Source organism: Coturnix japonica, chromosome 19 (genome assembly GCF_001577835.2).
Source record: "Coturnix japonica isolate 7356 chromosome 19, Coturnix japonica 2.1, whole genome shotgun sequence".
NCBI lineage: Eukaryota > Metazoa > Chordata > Aves > Galliformes > Phasianidae > Coturnix > Coturnix japonica.
Genome location: NC_029534.1, coordinates 3,365,859 through 3,392,207, shown reverse-complemented (window position 1 = coordinate 3,392,207; position 26,349 = coordinate 3,365,859). Strand labels below are relative to the sequence as shown.

Genomic DNA, 26,349 nt, shown 5'->3' with positions numbered 1-26,349 from the left:
CACAAAGTTAAGGTAGTACTGCTAAAAGGTTATTTTTTTCCCCTTTAACAAGGCTGTCCTTGTACCTCACCTTGCAATATTTAAACACCTGATATCCCAAACCTTTCCTGGTTTTCTCCTGCTGGTAACAGAGTCAGAAAACAAGGTTAACTAAATCACATTTCAACTTTATTATAAAATTATAAACCAAGCTTCCGTACCAAAACTAGTAAGTTTAACTATCATAGTACCGAGAGGATTTAATAGAGAATAACATGCCATTTCAAGTAGAATATTAACTTTAAAATATTTAAACTATGTACAGCATACATAAAGCACATAAATATTCCCATTTACTTTATTAGTTCAGATCACTATATTCCTTTGGATTATTAAACGAGTCTTCCAGATTTTGATTTAACAAGCAAAACAGTGTAGTCAGAAGGTGCTTTTCCCTTCAGAAAGCACATCTCAGACCTCAGATGGGTACCTCTTCTCATTCATAAAATTTCTGTCATTGATTTGCAGCTTAAATATATTTACCATACATAGAAAATAAATCTACCCTGTAAAAGCAGATCTGCCCCCAGGGGAATGATCTGGCTCTATACCCCCAGTCCTGAGTTATTGACAAATGACATGAATTCTCACAGTGAATTTACTAATGAGACTGTTCAAAGCTTTGTGTGTTCTCTGTATCTCTTAAAGATTTCCCTGTGAATCTCCTGAAGAGTCAACAGTTAATGCTGACCTGCACTTCTTTTTTTAACATGATGCATTGAATTGTATCAGTCCTCATGCTGGAAGCTGATAAACCTCAAGCCAAATACTAGAGAACCACCTGAACAGGGGGAGAAAACTCAGCATTTTCAGTTGTATAAGCCACAACAGCTGTCCTGCTTTTATCAGGAAGTTCAGAGGCCACCTCAGCAGTATAGATATAGAGGTTGTTAGCTGTGGCATGATGGACACCTTCATTTTAAGTCTATAATCCCTACTTGTAAAGCAGAGCCCCTCTGCTCTATGCCAGCCGAGGGTGTTGCCACTCATGCAGCTTTAAAAACTGCACATCAAATATTGCAGAAGTTGATTTGCTGTAACCCAGCATTGCTTTAATAGATCGTAGGATGGCTTTAATGATGCTTCTGTAACTGCATTTCCACTACTCCAGCAGCTTTAAGTCAACACATGTTTTATGCCAATCCACTCTTGACACCCACACAAAGATTTAGTTTGATCCATGTGATAAAAGGGAAAGTTGGGCAGGAAAAGCTCACAGCAGAAGGTGCTCAGGTTCAAAAGTTACTTGGAATGAGTAGGCAGCCCCATGGTGGCAGAAAATGTAAGGCATCAAAATTCTGAAACTTTGAGCCCAATGGACCAGCCACCTGCAGGCCAACACAAGCCAATCCATTCTCTCTAGCAAGGCTTCCCAGAGAACAAACTCTTCCCAAGGATTGCTCCAAGGGCTCGTGATTGTCAGCTGTCACACCACAGACCTTATCCACCCTCACAAGCAGAACGATCACAAAATACACACTTTTGCTAAGCAGTCTTAATGCTGCAGGGCCATAGTAAACAGAAGCTTCTGCACTGAAGATCACTCCTCATTTTATTGATTCAAGGGAGATAAAAGTCCACCTCTGCTTTCTTTCAGTCACCTGTACTTAACTATGATTGTATAGCAATAGAAATCTTACTCTAGTTCACAAAATCTAAAATACTCCAGCTGTGGATTCTCAGCTCCTTAATCACATGAAGTGATTGCTGACCTGTATTATAAGGAAACCTACAAAGTCAAACAGACCAACAGACTGCACGTCCCTGTCCTGTTGGCACAAACAATGAATACCAGGCAAGGTAAAGCTCTATGTTTCACAGTCTTTCACTACCCATTATTTTTTCCTGTAATCTAGAGCCCACCTTCAAACAAAACAATACATCTTCTCCATAATCCTACTAGGCTAGAATTCTCAAGATGGAAATTGGAGGCAATCTACCTGGCCTGCAAGCAAGAGAAGCTAATAAATTTAGGGGATAAAAAAAAGTAGGATTTTATTCCTTGAAAACTAAGCTGTCTGTGGGTGTGTTGCCCAACACAATGGAAGTAGAGTCAGTATTCAATAGCAGCAAAACATGTCACTTTTTGAGACAACAGCCTGCTCTGATTTTTGTTCAGCAAAAAAATAGGAACCTTTCAGGATCTATGGTGAAAAGTGAGGCATCCATTTGTCTCCCACCTGTGGATCCAGTTACTCTAGAATGGAAGTTGCTAATTATTTGTCTGCTGCTGGCAATAAGCTCCAGGGAGTCCAGGCACTGTGGTGTAAAACAACGTGGTGGAAAGGGCACAGGCAAACATGGCTTGAGTAGGCAATTCCCCAGGCTTCATCCTTCCCTCACTTCCAGCAGGGCCTGTATCTTAATCTCTGACCTAATTTGTTGTAGCAACTTTGCCTGTTTCTCTAACAGCAGATGAGGCTTTAAGGCATCACCAGTCTCCCTTACGCTTACTTAAGACTTAAAGACATGGACAGCCCTTATCACGTACTGCCTACATATGGGACACTCACTCATTCGCTTTCCACACTTGGTGCAAGTGACCATGTGGCCACACTCGAGCAGGACACAGTCTATGGGCAAGTCCATGCAGATTTTGCAGAGGTTGTCCTCCACAGCAGTGAGCCCAGCACCACCTACGTAAAGAAGAGAGATAAAGGTACGTTATTGTGCAGTCTGTGAGCTGTCTTTACCCAGCAGCTTCTGGCGTATTCACACATTGAAGCTTTGCATCTACATTCTTGTGGGTATATGGCTGCTCCCATCAGCAAGGAAGTAGGAAGCTTTAGCTTTTACGCAGTGTTTTCTGCACAATGGAAATGAATGTGGCAGCACTGAGATTCTTAGCACTGACACAAATGAAGCAACATGTAGAAATATCACTTACCAGTTTGATCATCGGTGTCAGAAACTGCAACATAAAGAGAGAAAAAGATTTAGTGGGAATAGGAGAAACCAGGAAGAAAGTTCCTCAAAGCAGAACTATCACTGCACTTCCAGCAGCCCCTTGTGCCAGTTGCTTTAGTGTTAAACAACCTCACCCATGTTGCTGAGCACACGCACACTAACAGGTAGCAGTAACCACAGGGAAAGGATATGTTCCATCAAAAGCACAAAATACAGCAAATTGTAACAGTGCTGTATGCTTCTATTTCAAATAATGTATAAGTATATGGGTAATTTTTGTTTTGTGGTTTTGGTTTTTAATTACCAGAAACTGCACACTGGGACCTGAAAGTCCAGTCAGATACACTCTAGCACACACCACTGTCTTCTCATCAGTCAGCTGTGCAGAGAGCAATGGAAGATCCCTTTTCTGATAAAGAGAATGAAACCAAAGCACAGGTAACCACAGCAGTTCAGCAGTGGGAGCCAATTGCTGACCACATGCCTGCTCTCAACAGGCCAGCTGCACCTCAGTGGTTTATGGCGAGGCACTTTCCTGCTCACTCAAGTCAAGTGATGAAAGCAGTTGCAGTCATCTGTCTGTAGATGCAATCAGCTGATCTGTGGGTGAGCAGCAATGTGCACAGTCTGCCACAGTTAATGAAATCCTGAGCTGGTTCTCCCTTACTGCTACTACAGGGAAGTTGCTCCCCACAGCTAACATAACACTCTCCTAATTAACACTCAAAAACTGATGAACAGTTGAGCTACTTTCACTATAATGTGTATACTACAACATAAACCTTTATTCTCACTTGCAAGAAGAGATGTCAGATAGAATTTACTCCCTTCTGCAACTGTCTGTAGAAAAGGAAAACAGGTACACACTTGCTAAGTTTCTTACCCAGATGCTGAAGGTCTTTTTCTTTATAAAGGCGAGTCACTCTCTCTAGCAGCTCCCACTTTTCACAGCAGCCTTTGTAGTTGACAAAGTTGCGAGCAAGGATTTCCTTCAGCTGTCGCACAGACAACTCACTGATGTCTCCTATGCTTGTCAGGTCAGAAAGAGAAGCCTTCCTCCCCTGCACCAGGTTATCTTCTGAGTCAGTAGACTGAAAGGGAAAGAACTTGGAATGATTCTTGTTCTCAACACCTACCATTATGATTTAAATGAACTTTCAGCATGCACAGGGAATTTATCAGAAATACAAATCCTAGGATGGAAACGTATCTTTCCTATGGCGATAGCATCCATGTGACACCAGTTCCATAATTGGAGGACAGAATGATGGTAAAGAAGGGGCTTGGCAGGGTCTGGGGGTGTTCAGTTCAAATTGCTGTGTTCAGCCACCCATCTCTCTGTAGTAGTGATTCTGTGGTGGCAAATACAACCTGGAAAACCTGATGTTCCTTGTTCTTAGTCTCATTCTAAGACACAAACCTGTGTCTCCTCCTCTGTTGGTGCTTCTGCTGCATTCTCAACTCCTGTCATACCAACTTGGCTTGGAGGCACATACCCAATTTCCTAAAAGAGGAAATAAAGCTTTCACCAACACCACGTTTCTGCTTGTCCTGAGGGAAATAAGCTTTACAGTTCAACAACCCCCACACACCCACCGCACTGACAAATGGCAGCACAAGTGAAAAACTGGGCATGCTGGCAGAATTGTTTCCTGTGCAGCACGTTGCACACCGGGTATCAGTGCAGGGCTCTTCCTAAGACCACCTCGGTAAAACTACCCAAAGTCTACAGGTACAGAAACACCTCCTCAGCTCGTTCTGGATCAGTGAATGACCAGCAGAAACAACACCAGAGAAAGGAAGGGTGGTTGTTCTGACCATCTAATAAAGTGAAAGGAACTGCAGTGTAATTGCAGCTGGCTGCCAGTCAGCTGTCATTCCCCTCTGGTTCCCCTGCTGACAAATGAGGCTGTAATGTTACCATCCTACTTAGGGAAGTGGTGACTTGCTAATGTTTACAAAACAAAAGAAGAATATCAACAAAAAGAGGACCTGAACTGTAGCAGGATGTCCTGTGAGTCAAGAAAGGAAGCTGAAAAGTATTACAGGGCAGTAAGGGAAGAGTACAGAGTACAAAGGTTACAAAAAAAATGGGATTGGAAGCATCCATAAAACTGGAAAATGAAGAGGCCCTTTAAATACCTGTGGGTTGGTTTTTTTGTTTCGAGTCATTTTGGGAATGTTTTTGTATTAGAGACATCTGCTGAGGAAGGAGAACGTAGATAATACATCGACTTTCACTGCCCTGGTCTACAGGAAGTAAATATGTCCATTAACTTATGTAACAGGACCAGGAGCAGATGTCAAACATTGGGTAAACTTCCCAGACCAGATAGCAGAAAGACAAACAAAACAAAAATCAATGTAAAAAAAAAGCAAACCTTTACAAGGTTCATCAGAACAACAGCATTAATCACAAACGGGAGATTAGCAACAGAGCTGGGGCTTTGTCTTCTATTGATCTGAGTGCAGGTGACACTAAAAACCCTGCCCATCTCACAGCACACTTTCCCATCACTTTCAGATGGAGGATTGCTTTGAACCGTGCTTGCACTCAAAGAACAATGACAATTGTATGTAACATTACATTAAGTGGTTGTCAGTGTTGTCAACATCAGCACAGAGACAGATCCGTGCACCTGCTTTTTAAGCAGGTATCTTTAATGTTAAGTTTCCACAGCACATTGCCTGCTTGGAAAACCTCCTGTGGCATCTTAAAATAAAGATGGACCACTCTGCAAAAGATGCTTCTGGTTAGAGACTGTACCTCTTGGTGTTCCTGAGCTAGTGAGCTTGAGATGGGATCTGCAGACACTGGGGACGTGTTGTGTGAGGTAGGAGTGGCTGTGCTGGGTGGTGGGAGAATCACAAAGTCTTGCTGTCCAGAGGCACTAGTATTAAATGGGTTTGTTCTCATCTGTTCCTCCTGGCTAAGTGCTGGTTGGTGGCCAAGAACCAGGAACACCAGGTCCTCCTTCTCACGGCACAGCTCAGTGGAGATCTCACGGAGCGCCAAGTAGTCCCGCAGGTCCTTCACCTTCATCTTGATCAGCTCTTCCCGCTGGAAAGCTGTGGCTCGGACACGCTGACAGAGGTGGCAGAGCAGGGGACCACCTTCAGGCTGGCTGGAACAGGATGTGCAGAAGTTCTTCTTACAGTCCAAGCAGATATGCTGGCAAAGAGAAGGGAGCAGATTCAAACAAACCCATCGTGCCCTGAGACAGCAACACAGCAACCTCAGCAGTGGTACCTGGAAGCCAAAGCAAGCTGTACCCCCCATCAGAGCACCATCAAACCCTTCACATTTACAAATGGCACCATGTACATATGGATGCTCCCAGATGAGGAGAAGGACTGTTCCTAAGAGCAGATAGCCAGAATCCTCAGTTCATAAAAAACTGACAGTGGAGACCAGCCCAGGAAGGAATATATTCTGAAGTAACTGTGCACCACATTCATCCAAGTTCATCCAGACCTGTTCATCCAGTTGAAATCACAAGATACCTGCAAAGCAGCTGCCTGCAGCATAAAGCCCAGCCAGCCGGGCATTGCCTATAAAACACCACTCTGTGTGTCAGGAAAGCTCTAACATGAGAGAGAACTGCCTAAAACATATCTCCATTTCTTACTGCTTGCTATAGGCAACTGCCACCAAAGGAAACTTCTACAGAGAGGGTATCTCCGGTCATGAAAACCTGAAACTCATCTCAGAATTGCTTTTCCCTGGGGGAATGCCAAGTAAAAGGGGCATTCATCAGTCACAAACAAGGCAGGAAGGACAATCTCCACTTACCATCCAGTTCTGAGAAGTGTTCCGTAGCTTGGTCATTATGCAAAACACATTTTAAAAGCTCTGAACTGACTTTTTTTTTTTTTGACCTCAGGATTGCGGGAGCAATGCAGTTACTTAGAGAAGTTTCAGGGTAAAGACAGAGCTTCCTGGTTGTGCTGGAGTGGGAGAACGAGCACTGCAGGAAAGCCAAATCAATGGAAAGGAAGCCACGTAACTCCCAACAACCCACCCTCTGCAGGGCAGCCATCAGGAGAATTGAGGGGGATGAAAACCAAACAAATGAATACACCCCATGCTTTCCTCCAGATGGAAGGAGCCTTCCCTGTGCTTAGACTCCCACACTGACCCACAAGGGAACACACTCTATGGCCAAGGACCTTCCAGCCCCAAACTGTGCCTCTGTGCCCAGATATCACAGCCATGAGTGCAGTACAAAGGCTGTTATGCAGTGTGCCTCTTCCAAACAGCAACACCACAGCCAGCCCCAGTTACCTATCATGCACTCAAGAAGTCAAAACACAGCCAGGCCTCCAACCATCAGCTCCCACTGCTCTCCATCTTCAGGGGAAACCATCCCAGCCGATGCTTTCAAAATTACATTTAACATCTTTTAATGATGCTCCAGTAGTTATTGAAAAGCAACTTACAAGTACATGCCTGGCTCACATGTTCCCTACCCCACTCCTTTCAGTAGGTGCCACGCTACATGAAAACTAAAGACAGTTATGATTCAGATTCAAGTACTTGAAATGCCATAATTCTGCCTTTTAGCTGAATTGAAATCATTGTTTAAGTTATCCATATGGTCTGCAATGCATAAGGAATTCACATTTCACCCATTCTATTCCAGCACGAGGATTAGTTGGACACTAGAGTTCAGAAGTACTGTCTCTCCTGGGACTAAACACAGAGTATTCTGTGGTCTTGTTGCATCAGAGTGAGATTTCATACATAGCTTGGTCCATATCAACAGAATTAAAGAATTAAGACAGCTTACAAACATGTCAGTTTTTCCTCTAAGTTGTGTATACAGTTCTTTATGTCAAACCCCATCTGGAACAGCCTTCCTGCAGCTGCTCTGCATCACCACCTGCAGCCATCCAGCTCCAGTCAGCCCCCGAGATCCAGTCCAGTAGCCAGGCTGGCAGAAGGGGCCCATAGCTTAGGAACCCCCCATCACAATACAGAATGTAAGCCTCACATTTTCATGGACAGCACGGAATGGGAGCAGCTGAGACAGAAGCACACACTGTACAGGACTGTCCCAGTTATAAGACCAGACAGCACCAGGAGAAGAGCAGAACTCACTGAGGGCTGAAACATCTCATGCTGCTTTTCAGCAGATCCCAACAACTCACACACCAGAGCTTTACCTGCTGCTATATTCTCACATCTCCAGCACTATTTGCTACTACAGAGAAGAGTTAACACGGGATTCAGAATAACTCTTTGCAAACATTTGCAAAGACACCACAGGAACAGGACAGCATACAGACAGCACTGACAGCCATGTGCAGCGCTTGCACTATTCCCAGCTGACTCAGACTGCTGCTGTAAGGGAAAAGCCTGAGAGCACATAGAAGAGGAGCACCCCCCAATTTCAAGTTGTGATGATTTCTGGAGCACATCCCAGTGTGAAAATCCATCAACATCCCTGTTGTTCTAAGAGTAGAAAGCAACAGCTGGACCAGGACTTACCACTTTCTGCTACTTGCCTACATGAATGAATAGATCACACACTGAGGCAGCAGAGTTTGGACTCTGAACAGCTTTCTTTACTCAAAGCTTTTTTTCAAGCAGCACTATAGGAACCACCACACCCCAATAATATCCGTGGCAGAGTTTGCCATCTAATTAAAAGACCTTGTGGCAACAATTATTTTGGCATCAATATGCTCCCAGCTGAAGTCTACAAACAAGATTAAATGGATTAAGTCTTTTTGTTTGCACCAAGCTTCAGCAATGCAACACACAACTTCAAGAAGCCTCTATGACTTTTGCTTTGCAATAGCAGCTTGGAAGAGACACATGGATTTTCCTTTACTGAAAGCAGAGATAAACTATGATGCTTCTTAGTACAATGGGTTTTTACTTTTCAAGGGGCAAATTAAAAGCTAAGTGTTGAATGTATTGCTCCTCTAAGTGAACACAGCTAGGAAAGCCAAGATGGAGGTTATGCCATCTTTAGCAGTGTCTGCTAATGGCAAAAGAATGACAACAAGATAGAGAAGCAAAGACAAGCTGCCCTTTTCCAAATGGTATCCTCAAACCAGATGCCTCCAACACACACCTGTTCCTCTTCATGTTGGCTCTTTGCAGGTAAGGTGAGGCACAGTGCACACTGCAAACTGACCATTCCCTTTCCACCATGGCAAACTCTCACAACTCACCTTCCTCAAGGAGCTGTCGAAGTGCAGCCCGCACGCTTTGCAGCTGTGCTCAGAAGCAGTGGGTGATGGGAAGGAGCTGTACCCAGGGTTGGAGTAGGCTTGGGCACGGGCTCCCTGCGGTGCCTGCATCTCCTCAGGTGAGCCATCCAGGCAGAACCAGTTACAGCAGCTTGCCCACATAGTAACTGAAAGGGAAAAAGCAAGTAAGCATCAGTAACTCGAGAAAAATCAAGGATTAACTTCCAGTAACTTATTTGGGAAAACAGTTGCACACATAATTACTTGTTTGTTTTCTTGCAAGGCAAATAGTGACATATACACCCAACCTAAAATCCCAACAGCTCAGTACAAAACACAGCTCTGCCTTCTCAGACCACCCATAGAGAAGAACTCCAGAAACACACTGCTGTAAACTTGCTTTGGGAGTTACAGAGGAATTAGAATCCATCTGGGCATCCCGTTTTCAGAGCACACACACACACACCACGTGTCACCACGTTCTGGTAAACAAGAGCACAAACTGCCTCCTCTGCACTTCTGCCTTCACCCTGCAGCCCCTGGTCTAACAGTGCAGTGATGGAAGATGAGCTTTGTGCAGTTGTTTGTAACTATACAGGAGAATGAGTGAGAGCAGGGCAGGCTCTCAGTGCCACACAGCCCTGCAGGCACCGGCAGCAATGCTGCAGTGTCAGCCTGGTGCTCATTTCCACATGCCACCGCTGTCATCCTGGATAAGCGGAGGTAATTATTGCTTGATAAATACATCCAGAGACATTCCATCAACAGCAATAACACATCACCCATCTGTATGAGATCTGCGCTGCAATCAAAACACATACTTTAGATATCATACATATAAAGTCACTTTCCGCACATTGATTTTCAAGCCATCAGCCCTTCACAAGCGTTAACACATCCCAATATCACACAAAAGCACTGAATTTGTGTTTTAAATGGTGCTGTTGGGGGTCTGTTCCCAGGAACTGCAAATCTAAACCACAGGAGAGATCCCTGCACAGTGAAACAAACATCCCCAGGCCCTGCAGCAGCGCAGGCGAGCGCTCCTCCTGCTTCAAAGACCCCCACAAACCAGAGGCCACCCACGAGAGCACAACACACAAACGCTACTGCCCACCCCCAACACTTTGTTTTCCTAACAAACCCACTAATTCACTCCGGAACACTGCAACATGTCAAACGTCAGGGAGAGAAACAAGGGAGCGCACAAAGCAGGATGGGATAAGACAGTTCCACATTCAGCTGATTTGTGTCAATGCTGGGAAACAGAAAAGCTGACAGCAGCTACTGACCAGGCTGCCTCTGATCCAGGGGCCTCTTCCCAAAGACACCTTCCATCATTACGGGAGCATGTGGAAACACAACAGCCACTCATAAACACAGGCACACAGCCTGCAGTAATGGATGTCAGGTTTTAATTACTTACAAACCTCTGTGAATAAGTGCCTGCACGCAGGGTTTGCACTGACAGATGCTCCACTGAAATCACTTTGTGCTGATATGTGACAGCCACACAACCAATTCACCAGCAACTCAAGGAAAAGATGCCAGCAAGTCAATGCTGCAGACAGCACTGACAGCAACAGTCTTCATTCCTCTTGGATACAGCACTCACAGTGGCCAATGGCAGAAAACAGATGTTCCACCCATGCAGCTGAAGCTGACAGCAGATCATGCCTTTGGGAAAGTGCAAGTTGAAATGCAGGCAAGCAGAAGGTAACTGCAGGCAGCCAGGCTGCCCTGCACCACACACCTGCAGGACCTGTGAGAACCAAAGGTGGGGGCACAGGATTAAAACCAGCCCTGCCTGGGCATGCAAACACAGCCACCCATGTAGCAACCAGCTCTACATATCTCTGAGCTCCGTATGGACCTGCAAGCACTACTTCATCCCAGACGAAACACCGCTGATGTTCAAGTTCTCATCCCATACACTATCAGAGATGCATTCATAATGCATGCCTGGGTTTTGATGCTTTCTATGTTCACTTTAAAAAATAGCATTTTAAGTCAGGCTCTCGCCATATCTCTTACTTTACATGCAGTATTAATGCCAACACCTTCCTGGCTGGAGCAGCAGAGACTGTCTGCATGCAGGATTTATTACACATGTGGGCTCTGGCTGTACAGCTTTATGTTTGAATAGGAAAAGAAAGGGAATTTATTTGTTACAGAAGTGCAAACCATAAGGGACCCGAGCAAGCAAAACCAACACTGCTCAGAATCTTTGAGCTTTCAGCTCTGTTTAATAAAGCTCTCCATGAGCGTGCTTGGTTGCTCAGGAATGTGGGGAAAGGAGCACAGTGGCACCAAGGAGACACTTGAATGAAGGGATCAAAAGGAACAGAACCCCCTCAGCAGCTGATTTGGTTCCCACATGAGCAGAAGTCTCCTCCTCCCAGGGGACCTGCAGCCACTGCTGACCCTTGAAGTCACTGCAAACAGAGAAGGGTGCCAAAAAGGGAGGGAAATGCAAAACAAAGAGCAGCTCGGCTGCTGAAATCTGTTCAGAAAGCCCAGCAGGTCATCAGGACTTAAAAATATTCATCCCTTCCTACTGCTGTTTAAATTGCTATTATTATGTTATTATTCCATGCTGTATCCCCTGCAAAATTCAACAGATCCCACTTTCATGAAGCCTGTTTTGCCATGGCTGAAGTATTTAAGGAGTTAACCAGTTGGTGCCTCGTTAAAAGCAAACTATAATTGCTCATTAAAAAAATAAACAACATGGCTAAACCTTCACTGATAAGGAACCTGCTGCTAAAATTAGTTCCACTAATAACCTACCAGTTGAAAAGTGAAGTTGCTGCTTCCTTGGGCACAAATTAGCATTTACTTGAGCAGGTTATTCTGTAGCCCTGCTATCAAGTGACATTTACTCAGTCTATGTCACAGGCACACAGACCTGGATTAACAATGAATAGGAGAAACCATACACTGGGGCAGGAGGGAAAGCCAAAGGCAGCATTTACAAGAAGCAGGCTGTCCTCTGAGCACAGCATCTGTAGAGGTGGAGGCTGAACCAGCATGGAGGAGAGGAGACAGGAGAGCAGGAGCCAGCCCCATCCAGGTAGGAGGAAGCACAGCTGTCTCATTCAATGCTCAGACAGCAGCTTTGGGCACATTATTTTTTACCTGCAGATGGAAAAGTCGTATCTATGAGCAAAGGTTCACACGTGCCCAGCGTGACAACATGCCTGCGTTGTAAAACCACATAAACATCAGAACTGTATCACTGCTGGAAACACAAGAATTTGGCAAAGAGATGGACATTTTGTTCTGGAAGGACTCAATATTACTTATCTCTGCTAATCCAAGTCTGCTATACTGACAGTCTTTAGGAAGACAAACGTGACCGCTTCCACACACCAAGGAGCTGTGCCTGCTTATACCTTCCCCATAGGATGCAGAGGGCTCACGGCTGTTAGCATAGCTTGTGCTTTTGGGTAACCCACCTTCAGCTCCTCCTACGGCCACAGCTGTACTCCTTCAGCTCAGTGAAGCAGATGGGAAGGCTGCAGCAGGTGGGAGCAGGAGGTACACTCATCCCAGTGCACTCAGCTGGGGAAGGAGCACAGCTCGGGGCTGCTCCTCAGAGCACAGGAGCTCAGATGAAGGCAATTTGGCTGCACACCAGCATTTTAATCAAGGAAGTGACATCCACTCACCGCAGAGCAGAAAGGAAACAGTGCAGCCCATCGGTGCAGGGCACAGAGCTGTGCAGGAAGGAGCCAGAGAGGGGCCCAGCACTGCTCCACTGCCAAAATGCAGCCATGCTCAACTATCGCTGCCTCCAGAAGTAAAGCAAAGTATTTCCTAGTTACACTGCACAAGGGACACCATCACGCAGACAAAGACCCCTTTATAACGCTATCCACTGAGTTTACAATGGAGCGCATCATCTGCAGTGTAAGCACATAGAAAAACTGCTTAAAGAGAGGAAAAAGTTAAGAATTGGAAATCTCAAACATGAGGAAAAAAAATACAGTTGGTAGTCCAAGAATACTTTGGAGCTTTAGCAGTGCTTATCAGCAGCTGTGTTACAGTTCACAAGCAGAGTGTGCCCAGTGCTTGCTGCTGCTTTGTCTGCTGGAAGTTTGAAGGGGAAATCACCATTTCCTTGAGAACCTGGAAGATGCTCTTAGCAAGCTGAAGCATTTCTGCAGCACTGCACAGGAAGTCTTACCTATTTTGCCTCAAATTCCTTCACCTCAAATTATTTGGAGAGAGGAATGGAGCTGACAGCCTGCCTCCCTTCCAACACAAAACGTGGTGCGCTCTCTCGCATCAGCTCAACATACACATCCCTGAGATGAGGTCAACTGCAACAGATAGCATAAAGTCAGAAAGATGAAAGAAAACACTGGAAAAGTTAAGATTCCAAAGTAATCCACTTTGTTACCATACCTGCCTGGCACCCTGTGTATGTGTACCTGCTTCTGTAGCCATTATCCCACGTGCTGAAGTGAAAGTAAAAGGGGAAGCACTGCCAAAAGTACAGCATTGAACAGCCCAGAAACCAAAGATCACTGCATACCATTTCAATCAGTACTTTTCATGGCAAGACAAAGTGATGCTGCTTTTTGCTCTATCATTTTTTCCTCTTTTCATCCACAGCATCACAAGTCTACTCCCGCTGGAAATAAAAAGGCATTGAGCTATGTCTGTCGAAACCCTGGGGCCAAGACTGCAGCACAGCACCTTCCATTTTGACTCAGTGATGTACCCACAGCAGTTGATCACAACTGCACAACAGTAGAGGGGAGGCTGATGGGAGAACAAGGCAACACCCCAGGCAGAGCTCCTCCAGCAGGATGGGTGCACAGCAAGCACGATGCATCCCACCATAAATCACTGTGAGGACTCAAACTCCCTGTCCCATTTAGAGCATGAGGTACAAGGATTTGCAGAGATGAAGTACTCTAGAGTAGCTGCTCCCCAAATAGAAAGCTTCAAGCACAATCTCAAGCCTTGCAGTTTCACTCATCCAGCAGCTGAGCTTCTCTTGGAGGTGATACTGTGTTAGCACTCAGAGATACATTAAGTCTGTCTGAAACTGGAATTGTAATTGGCATTATGCTCTCAAGACCTACTACCTCCATCTCAGACACCCAGGATCAGAAGCACTGATGAGCTACAGCGGAAATCTCCTAAGCCATTTCTCAGGGTTAGTTTGAGATTCACTATTTAAGCAGCACACTTTGCATCTTCCTTTAGAAACCAGAAGACAGCCTCAGGACTCCCAACACACAAAGCCCTCTCCTTCCCCCTCGCTCCATAAACCTGTAGTAGAAAAGACAAACCCAAGGAAGCCATAGGTGTGAGAAGGATGATTGAGAAGTAAAATAGCAGCAGAGATCAGTGCAGACTGGCAGGCAACCTCTCACCTGTTCAGCTGCAGCCGGAAGAAAAACTAGTTTTATTTGGCTAGGCTAAAGAAAAAGATATGAATGTATATAACTTAGGTACACTGCAACAAGTACAAACACCACTTACACATTTCTTAGCTATACTTATTCCAAATTCACTTGAATTCAAATCCAAACCAGGTGCTGAGATAGGAAAAATGCCATGTTTTCAGGTTGGATATTAGGGAAAACTTCTCTAAAAGAGCAGTGAGCAGCACAGGGAGGTGGGGGGGTCACCGAGGTGCTCCAGAGCCATGGAGATGTGGCACTGAGGGATGTGGGCAGGGGGCACAGTGGTCTGGGATGGGACCTGAGGAATTGAGAGCTCCTTTCCAACCTGAATGATTCTATGATCACAGCTGGAATAGTGTGAAAGTTCTGCTCTCCAGCTCACTGGAATATCTCTGAGTTTGCAGGCAATTAAAGAACGGTGGGCACAGGGTGTTCTGCAGCACTGGAAAGCAAGGGAACTGAATACAAGCATTGCTATTTAGGCAACAAAGGAAATGCTGAAACCCCCAAATCAGTTCATTTATGGCTTAGTCACCTCATCTGCAGGCAATGAGAGAAATACCCACCCTCATTTGTGGTGAGCTGGTAAAGGTGAAAGCTTGAGAGATACTTTGAAGTTCTTCTCTGAAAGCATTTCCATAGATATTAACAATCATTCTTCTGCCAAACAGCCTTCATTTAGCACTGAAGCATTTGAAACTGAAACTTGCTTACATGTAACCCTGCATAAGAGCTTGAAAACTGAGGGAAAGTGCAAACCTTACCACCCATGTCTGCCAGCAGAACTAACAGGAACTACTCACAGCAGTCAACAGGAAGGATGACGCAAATCAGCCCATCTCCAACCGCCTGCAGGACCCGCTTCTAGAGCAGAAAGGTTCTCAAGCTGGCAACTGAGCAATGGCAGCAGCCAAGGAACTGTGCCTCTCTTCTTCCTTCAGCCTCAACCTCTGCAGAACATTAAGGATTTGTAACCCCAAACCACTGGGGACTGAAATCTTGCTTTGTTCAAACAAACACCAAAATAAATCCAGCAACTACATTGCCCGTCCTTTTTGGATAGTGAATTGAAGGGTAACATCCTGCAGAGATGCTGGTAGAGCTCACAGCACTAAGACACAGCTGGGATTCAGTGTGACCGAAGCAGAGCCAGGACTCTTGAACATGAAGTGGTTGCTGGATCCTACCTGTAAAAAATACTTACTTTCTTCTCAGCCATTTCTATGTAATAAAAGCCTCAATCAGCCTTTAAGAACTCACATCCTTCAGACCCCAAACTTTGGTCACCAAGAGGAAATCTCCCATATGTGGCACAAGTAGGTCCATGTTTCAGCTCATGGCTCTTGGCAAGCCCAGGCATTGAGACATCCTGAGTCAGTGCTCCAGAGATCACTGGGTTTTATAAACCACTCCAGCTGTTGGGATGGGCCTTTGTTTTGTTTTTAAATTTGCTTTGGAGTTACTTCTCTTGCACTTCCCAGCACAACATCCCCTGCTCCCATCCTGAGCCCTCCTTTTGCTGCTGAACTTTTGGACTCATGACCTGCCCCATTTTTCTATTACATACACAAAATCAGACGCCACTGATTGCTACTTAAGGAAAAACAGGACCTAAAGTTCAACAGCCTCCATTAGGAAACTGCTTTCAGATTAGTCATTGAATAAATAACAAGGGACAGTCAGGGGTGAGGATTCCTGATTTCAGTTTCCAGCTCCATTGCAGATGACCTTCACATGCGATCACTTCAGTGCTCTGTGCCTCAGTTTCCCCAACACCGAGCAGATAATGGAACCAAGACAACGTTATTTCTTCAAGACATTGCTATGTCCACAATGGAGTCAGATGCTTCGAAATAAAGACCACAGCCTGCAGAAATAAGGCTCTCCTGAATGAAGAAATGCTGACAGTGAACGCATACTTAGGAACTCCTTGCAGTTTATTTAAAGTTCAGAAGGTTTGCTAAATACTTGCATGCTGTCTCCTCCATAACAAGGAATCAAGCTGATGGACCAAACAGACAGGAGGAGCTGGTATCCTTCTCTTCATGCTTGTTTTTAAATCAGCAGAAATTTAGGAACTACAACCACACATTCCAGATCTAATTTCAAGCTCACATCTGTTACCCAGGCAGAGCAATTAAGCCTTACCTTGTATTATATCAAGAGTCCCATCCTGAACCAGGGAACAAGCTCAGGCTCCCATAGCATTACCTTCCCCAGTTACACTGCTTGAAAACCCAGCAAGGAGACAGGGTTTGTCCCAAGGACCATCACCTCGCTGCACAAAGCCAGGTCTTTCATGAACCAGGCTTGGGTTTGCCCTATGTTTTGTGATATGAAAAGGCTACATTGCCCACTGCTGAACACACTGTTTAAAAGCGTGACAGAAACAACATCTAACATAGCAGAAAGGTGAACTGAAACTAAAACCCACGCAACTGTATTAAACTGTTATTTTATATCTCTAAAACATGCCGCCTGAAACTCTTTAAACGGGTTTTCACCAAGGAAAGGTTCAGAGATGATATCAGCACCACTATCAGATGAAGCTCTCTGCAGGTTGAAGCTGCTTTAACTGCACCGTTTTGCTGCGTACAAGCAGCCATTTATTGGCGCTTTGAATTCCAGCTGCATTCCCTATGCACATTCTGTAGGCACTGCAACTCAGCGTGGAGACGCCAGCAGCAAGCTAAACAACATGGCAATTCTTTTCAGGAATGTCATTCTGAGGGAAGTAGGAAATAACTGAAACGAGAATTTCAATAGCAAAAATCAGGCTGGGAGCTGCGTTCAGATCAGAGAAGCTAATACCAAGATTGTTAAGGGCAGGGAGGCACTGCACAGCCTGCTCTGAGAGTGATGGTACCCATTAATGCAGACCCCCATGGTCAGGCTGGAGGGCTGTGAGCACTGATGGAGCTGTGGGTGTCCTCATGCATTGCAGGGAATGGGACCAGATGGGGGTCCCCTCCAACTCAAACCATTCTGTGATAGTAAGCACCAGGAAAAGAAAGAGCAAGGAGGCCACTGAAAAGAAAGCAGAGGGTTTTGAGTCTATTCTCATCACCTTCTCATGTTTCTCCTGCACAGGACATCATGCATCTCACGTGGGAGGCTGTGCATGGAGAGATACACACAGACTGCATCTGAGTAACCCACACAGCAATACATGCAGGAACCAATAAGCCCCATGCTGAGAAACAGGCAGTATGAGTAACACAAGCGTCAGCTGGGGGAAACCCGAGTCCTGTGCTCCCTGAGCACCTTCATAAGCACCACCTTCAACTCCCATTTTTTGACTATACACTTAAAAGGGAGCAGGAAATCCACGCTTTACGTGGAATCCGAAAAATAAACTGTTTCCAAACTATTTGGTAACGTTTGCGTGATGGCCGCAAGGCAGTTTGGACAGCTGGGTGAGCAGCCACAGAAGCTGTGTTACAGAACAGCCCTGCCTGGAACAATTGAAACTTTCTCCAGGACGAAGTCCACACACACAGAGCACAGTGTTCCCCTGCGACAGCACAACAGTTTCATTATTGTTTAACTACTGAAAAACAGCTCTGACAATCTATCAAGCCTGACATCTCAGCCGCCTCAGCAGGCCAGGCGCGTATAGGAAGGGGCTCGAGGATCCGAGAAGGCAAATTAAGTTTGTTAATCTAAACAGAGGAAGCGTTTCTTTGGGGGAATAATTTGCTGTTTTGAAAGCTGTTCTGGAAACCGAGGGCCTGTTTGTCCTCAGAGTTATCATATGCGAGGATCTAGAAAGGAAAGCATTGCATCCAATTCATTTACTCATTAAAATGGAGCTTTTTAGATGCACAGCCAGGCGGTCCCATAGGGAGGGGATCTCCCTGCAGTACAGCAGCAGTTCCAGCCCCATATGCTCCTTTAGCATCAGCCTGCAGAAACCAGTCCACAAAGGCACAGCTTAATGTTCTTCAAAGCATCCCCCACAAACATTCTGAATGTGAAAAGATGTCAAGAGGAAAAGTGAGCTGATATTAGTATTTGAGCCTACATAGAAATACAATACAACCTTATTCTAAGGTGGTTTTTTTTTGTGCTGGAGCACAAAGCCTATTTGAGGCTGAAGTGAGAACCTCAAGGACCATTAAAGTGAAGAATTAAGAACAAACAGCCCCTCAGAATGCAACAACTCTTTAAAGCAAGCAGTACCTGCAGGAACACAGATCTAAATGGGCAAGGAGGGCTTGAAGAGGCTGGAATGAGCTCTCAGCTCTGAGAAACCGGCTGAGAAAGAAGGGAAAAATCAAACTGTAAGATCCCAATCTGACAGCCATACTCTGTCTCATACAGAAAGCTGCAGTTTCTCAACCTGGCAGCGCTCCCTGAAGACTGAACAACCACCTTCAGAGGGATGAACCATCTGGTGACAGAACCCGGCCTGCAGACATGTGCTGCTTCTGACATCAGTTCAGGGCAGTGTAACTCTCCCACTCCAGCTCTCTCCCCACCTGTGAGATGGAGAGCACAGTTACTCATCCTGCAGAGCCTTCTGGCTCCTGAGCTCCAGCTGGTGTGAGCTCAAAGCACTAATCTCTGCCTTCTTGCCATGACCTTCACTGGGAAGGAGGGGAAAACCAGCACAGCATGGAGGATACAGACAGGTGCCAGGGGAAGGGGAGGCTGCAGGAAGCAAATCCATGCCATGCTCCTGGCCCAGCTCAGACTAGAGAAGCACTAGGTTCCCCCGTGCTCGTTACCACACACCTGAAGCTCCTCTCATCCAGCTTAGGGGCAGATCCCAATCAGTTCACCCCAGGAAGAGATGTGCACACACCTCGCTGTCTCTCTTCCATCAGACATTACATTAATCTCTTCTCCCTTCCACCCCTAAGCAGCCAGTTCAAAGGCACAGGAGTTGCTCATTTCTTATCTCTGGATACTCCTCAGGGCCATTGAAAAGCTTCAGAGAGCAGACGCTCCAATACACCCCACATACATACAACAGTGCACTTTAAGAGATAGAAAGGTAACCTACACCTAGCAAAAGGTGCCTTTTCCTCTGTGCGTTGCAGCAAAGCCAATGGACACAGCACAGGGCCAGCATTTCCCCTGGCTGGAGGTGAGGATGAAGAGCACAGCTGAGCTTTATGTGCAGCCCCAGGTGAGTCAGCAGGAACAGATCACTGCAACCGATGAGCACCTGACAGCCTGCCCACCTCCCAAAGCCGCTACAAAGCCTAAAGCACCACTTTTAATAACCCATCTATGTGTAGCACTGGAGATTCGTGCTCAAGCCTGACTGAGGAGTTCGCATCTAAATTATGGCTTTAAAGCTATTCCAGTTCAACAGAAACTTGAGCTGTTAAGCACTTATCCATGAACACCAACGTGATGGCAATCAGCTTTTAATTAAGCCCAATTGCTACCAGGCGAGGGACGCCCACACCACAGAGGGCTCCAGCTGGGGAGCTGCAGCAGGGTTCATGCAAGCAGAGAGAATCGTCCCTAATAGAAAACACAACAATAGCCTGTGCAAGTCATTTGGTTTCATTAGACCCAATTGTTCTACTGAACATAATTATGCTTACAGAAGCAAAGGTCCCTGAGAATGAAGAGACCTTCTTCCCAACCACTGTGAATGCAAAATGGGTTAAAGAGATAACGCTGTGCAGTGGAGCACGGCGGGGTCTAGAAACCATAAAAAACAGCATTCGGAGCCAACAGCCTCATGCTCCCCTTCCCAGCTCTGCAAAAAGAAGGTGGCAATGGAAATGACAAGGGAGAAATACTATTTCTTTTCTCACATCATCATGTACATGCCTTAATTATCGCTTTATTTAGAATATAAGGGTCACAGCTTATAGGTATAACCTGCATTGTAACACACAAACATGGCAATTCACGCAGCAGCTGCCATAACCCACCTGAACCAAATGGTGAACTTAAAAGGAACAACATGAGCTGGAAGGGACCCACAACCATCACAGAGCCCAACCCCAGCACTGCAAAGCACTGCCCCAAGAATGGGAGCACACAAAGGTACCACAGGAAAAGGGAGAAGCCCCGAACTGCCTTTAGCTGGGTCGAGGAGGAGGAAACACACAAAGAAAACACTTCTACATCCCAGCAACTTACACACAGCCCTGAATGTACCTCAACCAAAGAACCGGAACGCTAAAACATCCCCTTAACATCAACACCCCCTTAACATCCATTTAACATTCCCTTAACATTACCTTTAAATCCCCTTTAACATCCCTCCTATCCCCGCAGCGCTGCTGGAACCCCTCGCTTCGCCGCCTCTCACATCCCGAGGGGAGGCCGACAGGTGTCGGCCACCGAACCCCACCGAGGGGTGGATCCGCCGAACCACCGCCCCCACACCCACACACCGACCCCCTGCAGCCCCTCTCCCACCTCCCGGTGCTCCGGTTCCCTTCTCACCTTCCCCTCAGCTCCCCCCGTCCCGCGGTGGGCCCCGCTCCGGCCCAGGCCGCGGCTCCTCCCCGAGCACTGCGCTCCGCGCGGCGGCGGCGCTATGGCAACTGCGAGCCCCGGCCCAACCATAGAGGAGGCGGCCAGAGAGGCGGCCATAAAGGGTGTTACCCCCCCAACCTCCGCTCGGCACGCCCCCATGCGGAGAGGAGGTCTCTCTGGCGCCCTCAAGCGGCAGAGAGGGGATTGGGGAATGAAGGATCGCGGGTTCGAGACCCCCGGTAGACAGATCGGGGTTGGAATGACTGAGCACAGGGAGAAAGGCTCAATTAGTATTTTTAGGTCAGAAACTTCTTCTGACCTACTTTAACTATGCAAATTTAGGGCAAAGCAGCTTGAATGAGAAGCTGAGATTTTGCCGGCGCAGGTAACAGTGCTGTCACCTGAAGCCATCGTTGTACCCAAATAGCACCCAGCACCCACAGCAGCAGCACATGGAATCCAGGACTGCAGCACCAAACCCCAGACTGCAAGCAGATGCTGCAGACAAAACCATAGCACTGCACAGCCCTCCTGCTCATAGGGATCACCCCGTGAGTTCCTGCAGACAGGAAAAGTGCCTCAACACAACCAGCCCCAGGCCTGGAAATCCCAGAGAAGCACAAAAACACAACTCAAAAATGCATTTTACTCTTCATGCAGCACAGCGGTGCTTTAAAATGCTGCAGGGCTGTCAAAGTGGTGGGGTCGCATCCAGTGCCTGTTGTATCCCTGCTCACTAACTCATCCTTCCTATGCTGAGAAATCTGAAGCCAAGCAAAAGTTGCCACTCATTGAATCGCAGCCTTGGACTGTAACAGTGTGCAACATCTTTATTTCTCAACCAAGAACACCATGGGCTGCCCAAGGCAGCAATTATGAGGTGGGAACAAAACCATTGCAAATCCACTGCAAGGATATGATTCCAAGCCAGTGTCAAGGATGAGACAGCCCCACTGGTGGCAGAGGAGGGGACCTGCCTGCCCCATGCCAACCACACACGTGCCGAGAGAGCTCTCCAGGGAACCCCATGCATGTTTGCTACCCAGGCAGAAGAACAGGAGCTGTTCTGTGCTGTGGGACCCAGAGGCAGCCTGTGCTCAGCGTCTGATGCTTTCTTTGCAGCTCTCCGAGACCTTGACATTTGTTTTTCCATCCCCATCAGTGTCATGGTGTGGGTGTCACTGGCCTCTGTTCCTGCACATCATCACTGCCAAAATCCAGCTGCACCTGCATCCCCGTTGGCTGCAGCAGGAAACAGAAGAGCTCAATTCCACTAAGCCTGCATGAGCTGCACCTGCCCCAAGCCACAGCCCCCAGCTTCATCTCCTTGAGGACTTCTTTCTGCCAATGCCCTCATTTTATGTGGGTCTGCTGAACGCATGTGATTTAGCATTGAAAGCACGCTTTGCTCTGAGATGTCCCCAGGTGCACCATCATTGCCATTACTCAGCACAGGTTCACATCTCCGCAGGTGTCTGAGCACCCTGACAATGAGATGGACATGGGGACGCCCTGACCTGGGTTACAAGCAGCGCCTCTCACTTAACAGAATAAACTGGAGGGCTCAGGGTGCTGGCAGCCATCTCCATAGCTCACATCTGCCCCTCTCCCATTGCAGTGTGTCCCCCTGGGGGGGGGGCTGACTCTGCATCCCACTGCTCCACACCCACACCTCCCTTCTCCATAACCAGAACCCACCTGGCGTGGTGACTTGGCCAAGCACGCAGTGTGCGGAGCGGTGCCCTCCTCCCACGGCACTGCTCTGCCCTGCAGCAGCACACGGGTGCTGGGCACGAAGCTCCAGGAGCGGCCGAGGGCTGACTTGAGAGCTCCGGTGCTGCTGTCCCTTGTCACCTGGTTGGTCACCTGCCACGCACACAAACAGGCTGTGAAATTCAGTGAAACACCCAAAGTCACCAGGAGATGACGGCTGAGGTGTCACTTGGTGAGGCTCTTCCTTCTCCTCAGTGTCACCATGCCATCCCCTCCAACTAATCAGCCCACGCAGCTGCACCAGGGGCCCCTAAACCACGTCAGGAAGGCCCACAGACAGCAGCACTCACCACCACTGCCACGCTGAACTCCTTGGCCAACGTCTTCAGCTCCCGTGCAAGCTGCATCATGATGGCCAAGCCTGGAGGCAGAGCAGGCATTGGGGGGCTCAACACAAACAGAGGGAGCAGCCCCCAGAGGTACAAACACAGAATCACTCATGTCAGCACACCTCTAAGAATATGAAGTCCAACCATTGACCCACCCCCACCAACCCATTGGTGACGCTGGACTTGTGTGAGCCTTAGATACGGTGCTCATAAGCACCTTCACACCAATTCCACCACATTGCCATCAACCCCCCACCCCACAGAGCAGCTCAGGGCTCACCCTCCGACTGCCGGCCGCCCGGCAGCGGGGACAGCACGGCTGACACTGAATCAATGAGCACTGCCTTGAGCGGCCCAGCCGAGCTCTCCACCTGCAGAACAAAATCAACCATGCAATAATGAGCAATGTTTTTTGGAGGTGTTAAAGCTGCACTGAGGTTTGGATATCCCTGGGATGGGGTGATGCTCATCAAGGAGAAGGACTTGGAGGCCTTACCTGCTGGGATAGGCAGTCCCGCACCTCATGCAGGGCACGCAGCATCTCGTAGATGTCGAACACACGGACCACCTGCACCCGCTGCAGGGCCTCAAGCTGTGACACAGAGCAGTGTCACCCTGTGATGTGCACTGCATGCACTGCACGCCCACATCCCTCCTGCCCACACTATGGAGCCAGGGACCTTCATTTCTCCTGCATCTACCCCCACCCCATGAACACCACTGTCCCCCAGCTGTGGCAGCAGCACAGGATCAGTGGGTGAGGGACCACACCAGACTCCCCCATTCTCATTAGCACCCAGTCTCAGTAGGAATGGACCCAGCACAGCCCATGAGGACATAGGTGGGCTGATGCCCACACGAGCAGGAAAAACACAGAACTCACCTGCTCTTCCTTGTCCTCCACCCGGGCCTGGAGCATCTGGTAGAGGCGGGAGGCAGTGAACCCCCCCGTGGAGTCAAGGAAGAAGACGTGCTGCCTGAGGCCAAGGGACACGCTGGCCGTGATGCTGAGGCACACCTGGAGCAGCATGGATCAGGCATCAGCTGCCCACTCGTGGCACAGTAAGAGCCCTTGGTGTCCCCAGCCCCAGGCCAGGTCACCCCCTGCTCCACTCACCTGTGTCTTCCCACTGCCTGGTGCTCCTGCCAGCTCCGTCACCTCCCCGGTGTACAGCCCTGCATCCAGCAGCTGGTCCAAGCTGTTGGGTGAGCACAAGGCAGGATGCTCAATGTGCATCGCATGGAAAGGGGACAGTGCTCCCACATACCAGCCCTTACCATCCACTTCCCAAAGGCAGAAGCCTTGGGCTCTGCTCCCACCCTCCTACCCTAACTCTCTCTACACCATGGGCTGCAGCAGCTCTGCAGTATAAGAGCACTATGCTGAGATGGGAAAGAGCCCGGGAGCCAGGTTTGAATATCTGGGGTTTCTCTGCAACCCCACTGTAACAAGCCAACAAGGAGACTGAGGGAAGAGAAATAAGCCTGGGCAACAAAGGGCAACTGATCTCCTTGCCCAGCCTTGGGAACTCATCACTCCAAACCTTCCCAGATCCATAATCTTCTTTACAAGGGAAAGACTGAGGGCAGCACATTCTCTAGTCTAGAACTGAGACATACAGTCAGTTCTAAGACATGTGCAGGCTCTTGCAAGGACAACAACAGCGGTGTCACCCCTCAAGGGACAGAGACCAGCTGACTTTACAGCCACATGACATGAAAAGTCACCTCTGCTCTCAATGGGCACAGCCAGGCTGGGGTTGGTGACAAGAGCTGGAGACAAATGGGACAACGCTGAGTGCACTGGGAGCATCACCATGTTACAGCTCACTGGGCACCCACCTGGGGTTGCCGGTCGGCAGGATGGCAGTGGAGCTCTTGAGCTCCTCGTAGAGATCTGCTCCGTTGGTGGGGAAAGCTGAGAACTGGGCCAGCAGCACCCTGCGCACAGCCACCAGCGCCTGTTGGACAGTTTATAGAGGGACTAAGAAAACCCACGGCCACCAATGTGCCCTGCAGAAGGGCCCCCAGCAAAGCCCATCCAAGCAGGGAGCTGAGCAGCTGTGAGTGCCCGGTTTAGGGAGGATTCAGGGATAACCCAGTACCTTGTAAGACAGGGAACAGTTCTGGGCAACGTCCTCTAGGTCCGATGACACAAAGTCCACCACTATGAATGACACAGAAACAAGAAGCTGGATGCTGACCACAAGCACAGCAGATGGGGAATACACGGCTGGAATGTGCAGTGATACCCCAAAGGGGCAGGAGCCAACATCCCCCACCAAGTTACCCGTCCTGATGTTGTTTGCCTTGAGAACTTGGATCATCTCTTCAGTGAGACCAGGGCACAGCCCGGCCCGCAGGACCACCATGGCACCGTGGGACAGGGAGCTGCAGGGATGGAAGCAGAGAGACCTGTTGGGAGATGGGATGGGCACCCACGGGGTACCACGGTGTACCGTGGGGACATACATCCCGCAGCACCCCCATCCAACCATGCCTTTAGTGCCACCCAAAGCACACACGTAACCATCACTGTGCCCACGGAGCGAGCCCTCCCCAGCAGCCCCACGCGTATCCCGCACCTACGGGTGGCCGAAGGGTCCCCAAAGTGCCACCGGTACCGAACCTCATCCCATAGCAACCCCCTTCCTGCTTCCTGCGGGCTGCGGAAGGGCTGCCGGGCTCCGCACCCCCCCTAGCGGTCTGCTCACCCCTAAGGATGCCTCCAAAAAACGTGACACTGCTTCTGGATAGGAAGGAAATCACAGCTGGGAGCTGGTCTGTGTCTGTAGGGGATGCTATGCACCAGCCTGGTCTAAATGGCCATCAGTGCAGTTGTCAGCAATGCTCCAGCGTCTATAAATGTTGGAATTAAAGGTGTAGGATGGGATAGGGTACTGTACGGTACAGTAGATGTTCTTCAGTAATCACAGATCTATAGCATAGCTCAGGGTGGGAAAGACCTTCAAGGTCATATAGTCCAACCACAACCTGACCACACTACTCTAACTCTAACAACCCACTAAACCTAAGCTGAAGCAATGCAGGAAAGGAGGTTCTGGTGCTTTCCCTCCACGGCTGTTCTGGAAGGTGCTGGCAGCTGTCAGACAGAGCCACTTGTCCCTGTGCAGCTGTCTCATGCCTCCCTAAATAGAAAGGGACAAGGCTCTGAGCACTAGGACGGGGGTCAACCATGTGAACTGATTTGTGTATGGCACACAGCC

At 48.0% G+C, this 26,349-nt stretch overlaps 2 protein-coding genes across 7 annotated transcripts; both read right to left on the bottom strand.

Moving 5' to 3' along the window:
* Positions 1-146: 146 nt before the first annotated feature.
* On the bottom strand, positions 147-21,126 carry RFFL (ring finger and FYVE like domain containing E3 ubiquitin protein ligase). 6 transcript variants are annotated; one of them, XM_015880638.2, is made up of 9 exons: positions 20,988-21,126; positions 13,337-13,472; positions 10,578-10,909; positions 9,130-9,314; positions 5,714-6,118; positions 4,367-4,450; positions 3,830-4,037; positions 2,927-2,950; positions 147-2,675 (listed from the first exon to the last, which is right to left on the bottom strand). In XM_015880638.2, the coding sequence occupies exons 4-9, from the start codon at positions 9,307-9,309 to the stop codon at positions 2,494-2,496; spliced, it is 1,083 nt and encodes a 360-aa protein (XP_015736124.1). In that variant the 5' UTR covers positions 9,310-9,314; positions 10,578-10,909; positions 13,337-13,472; positions 20,988-21,126; the 3' UTR covers positions 147-2,493. The 6 variants fall into 6 exon arrangements, with proteins under 6 accessions (XP_015736124.1, XP_015736122.1, XP_032304284.1 ...); XM_015880636.2 differs by lacking the exon at positions 10,578-10,909 and having other exon boundaries at positions 20,988-21,125; XM_032448393.1 differs by lacking the exons at positions 10,578-10,909; positions 20,988-21,126 and adding an exon at positions 13,558-14,548.
* Positions 21,127-21,824: 698 nt separating this feature from the next.
* RAD51D (RAD51 paralog D) lies at positions 21,825-25,830 on the bottom strand. The gene is made up of 11 exons (XM_015880640.2): positions 25,708-25,830; positions 25,413-25,513; positions 25,228-25,289; positions 24,965-25,083; positions 24,240-24,321; positions 24,006-24,140; positions 23,619-23,714; positions 23,403-23,493; positions 23,084-23,154; positions 22,719-22,886; positions 21,825-22,262 (listed from the first exon to the last, which is right to left on the bottom strand). The coding sequence occupies exons 2-11, from the start codon at positions 25,492-25,494 to the stop codon at positions 22,185-22,187; spliced, it is 984 nt and encodes a 327-aa protein (XP_015736126.1). The 5' UTR covers positions 25,495-25,513; positions 25,708-25,830; the 3' UTR covers positions 21,825-22,184.
* Between the last annotated feature and the right edge of the window lie 519 nt (positions 25,831-26,349).

What these genes read in the sequence shown, in the direction of transcription:
- RFFL (XM_015880638.2), bottom strand. Translation starts at nt 9,309, where the DNA reads ATGTGGGCAAGCTGCTGTAACTGGTTCTGCCTGGATGGCTCACCTGAG. An exon ending in TCGACAGCTCCTTGAGGAAG is followed by an intron (nt 6,119 to 9,129) that starts GTGAGTTGTGAG and finishes TCTCTTTGCCAG; the next exon opens with CATATCTGCTTGGACTGTAA. An exon ending in AAAAGACCTTCAGCATCTGG is followed by an intron (nt 2,951 to 3,829) that starts GTAAGAAACTTA and finishes TTTATGTTGCAG; the next exon opens with TTTCTGACACCGATGATCAA.
- RAD51D (XM_015880640.2), bottom strand. Translation starts at nt 25,494, where the DNA reads ATGGTGGTCCTGCGGGCCGGGCTGTGCCCTGGTCTCACTGAAGAGATG. An exon ending in TGGAGGACAAGGAAGAGCAG is followed by an intron (nt 23,715 to 24,005) that starts GTGAGTTCTGTG and finishes TCTGTGTCACAG; the next exon opens with CTTGAGGCCCTGCAGCGGGT. An exon ending in GGGCGGCCGGCAGTCGGAGG is followed by an intron (nt 23,155 to 23,402) that starts GTGAGCCCTGAG and finishes CTCTGCCTCCAG; the next exon opens with GCTTGGCCATCATGATGCAG.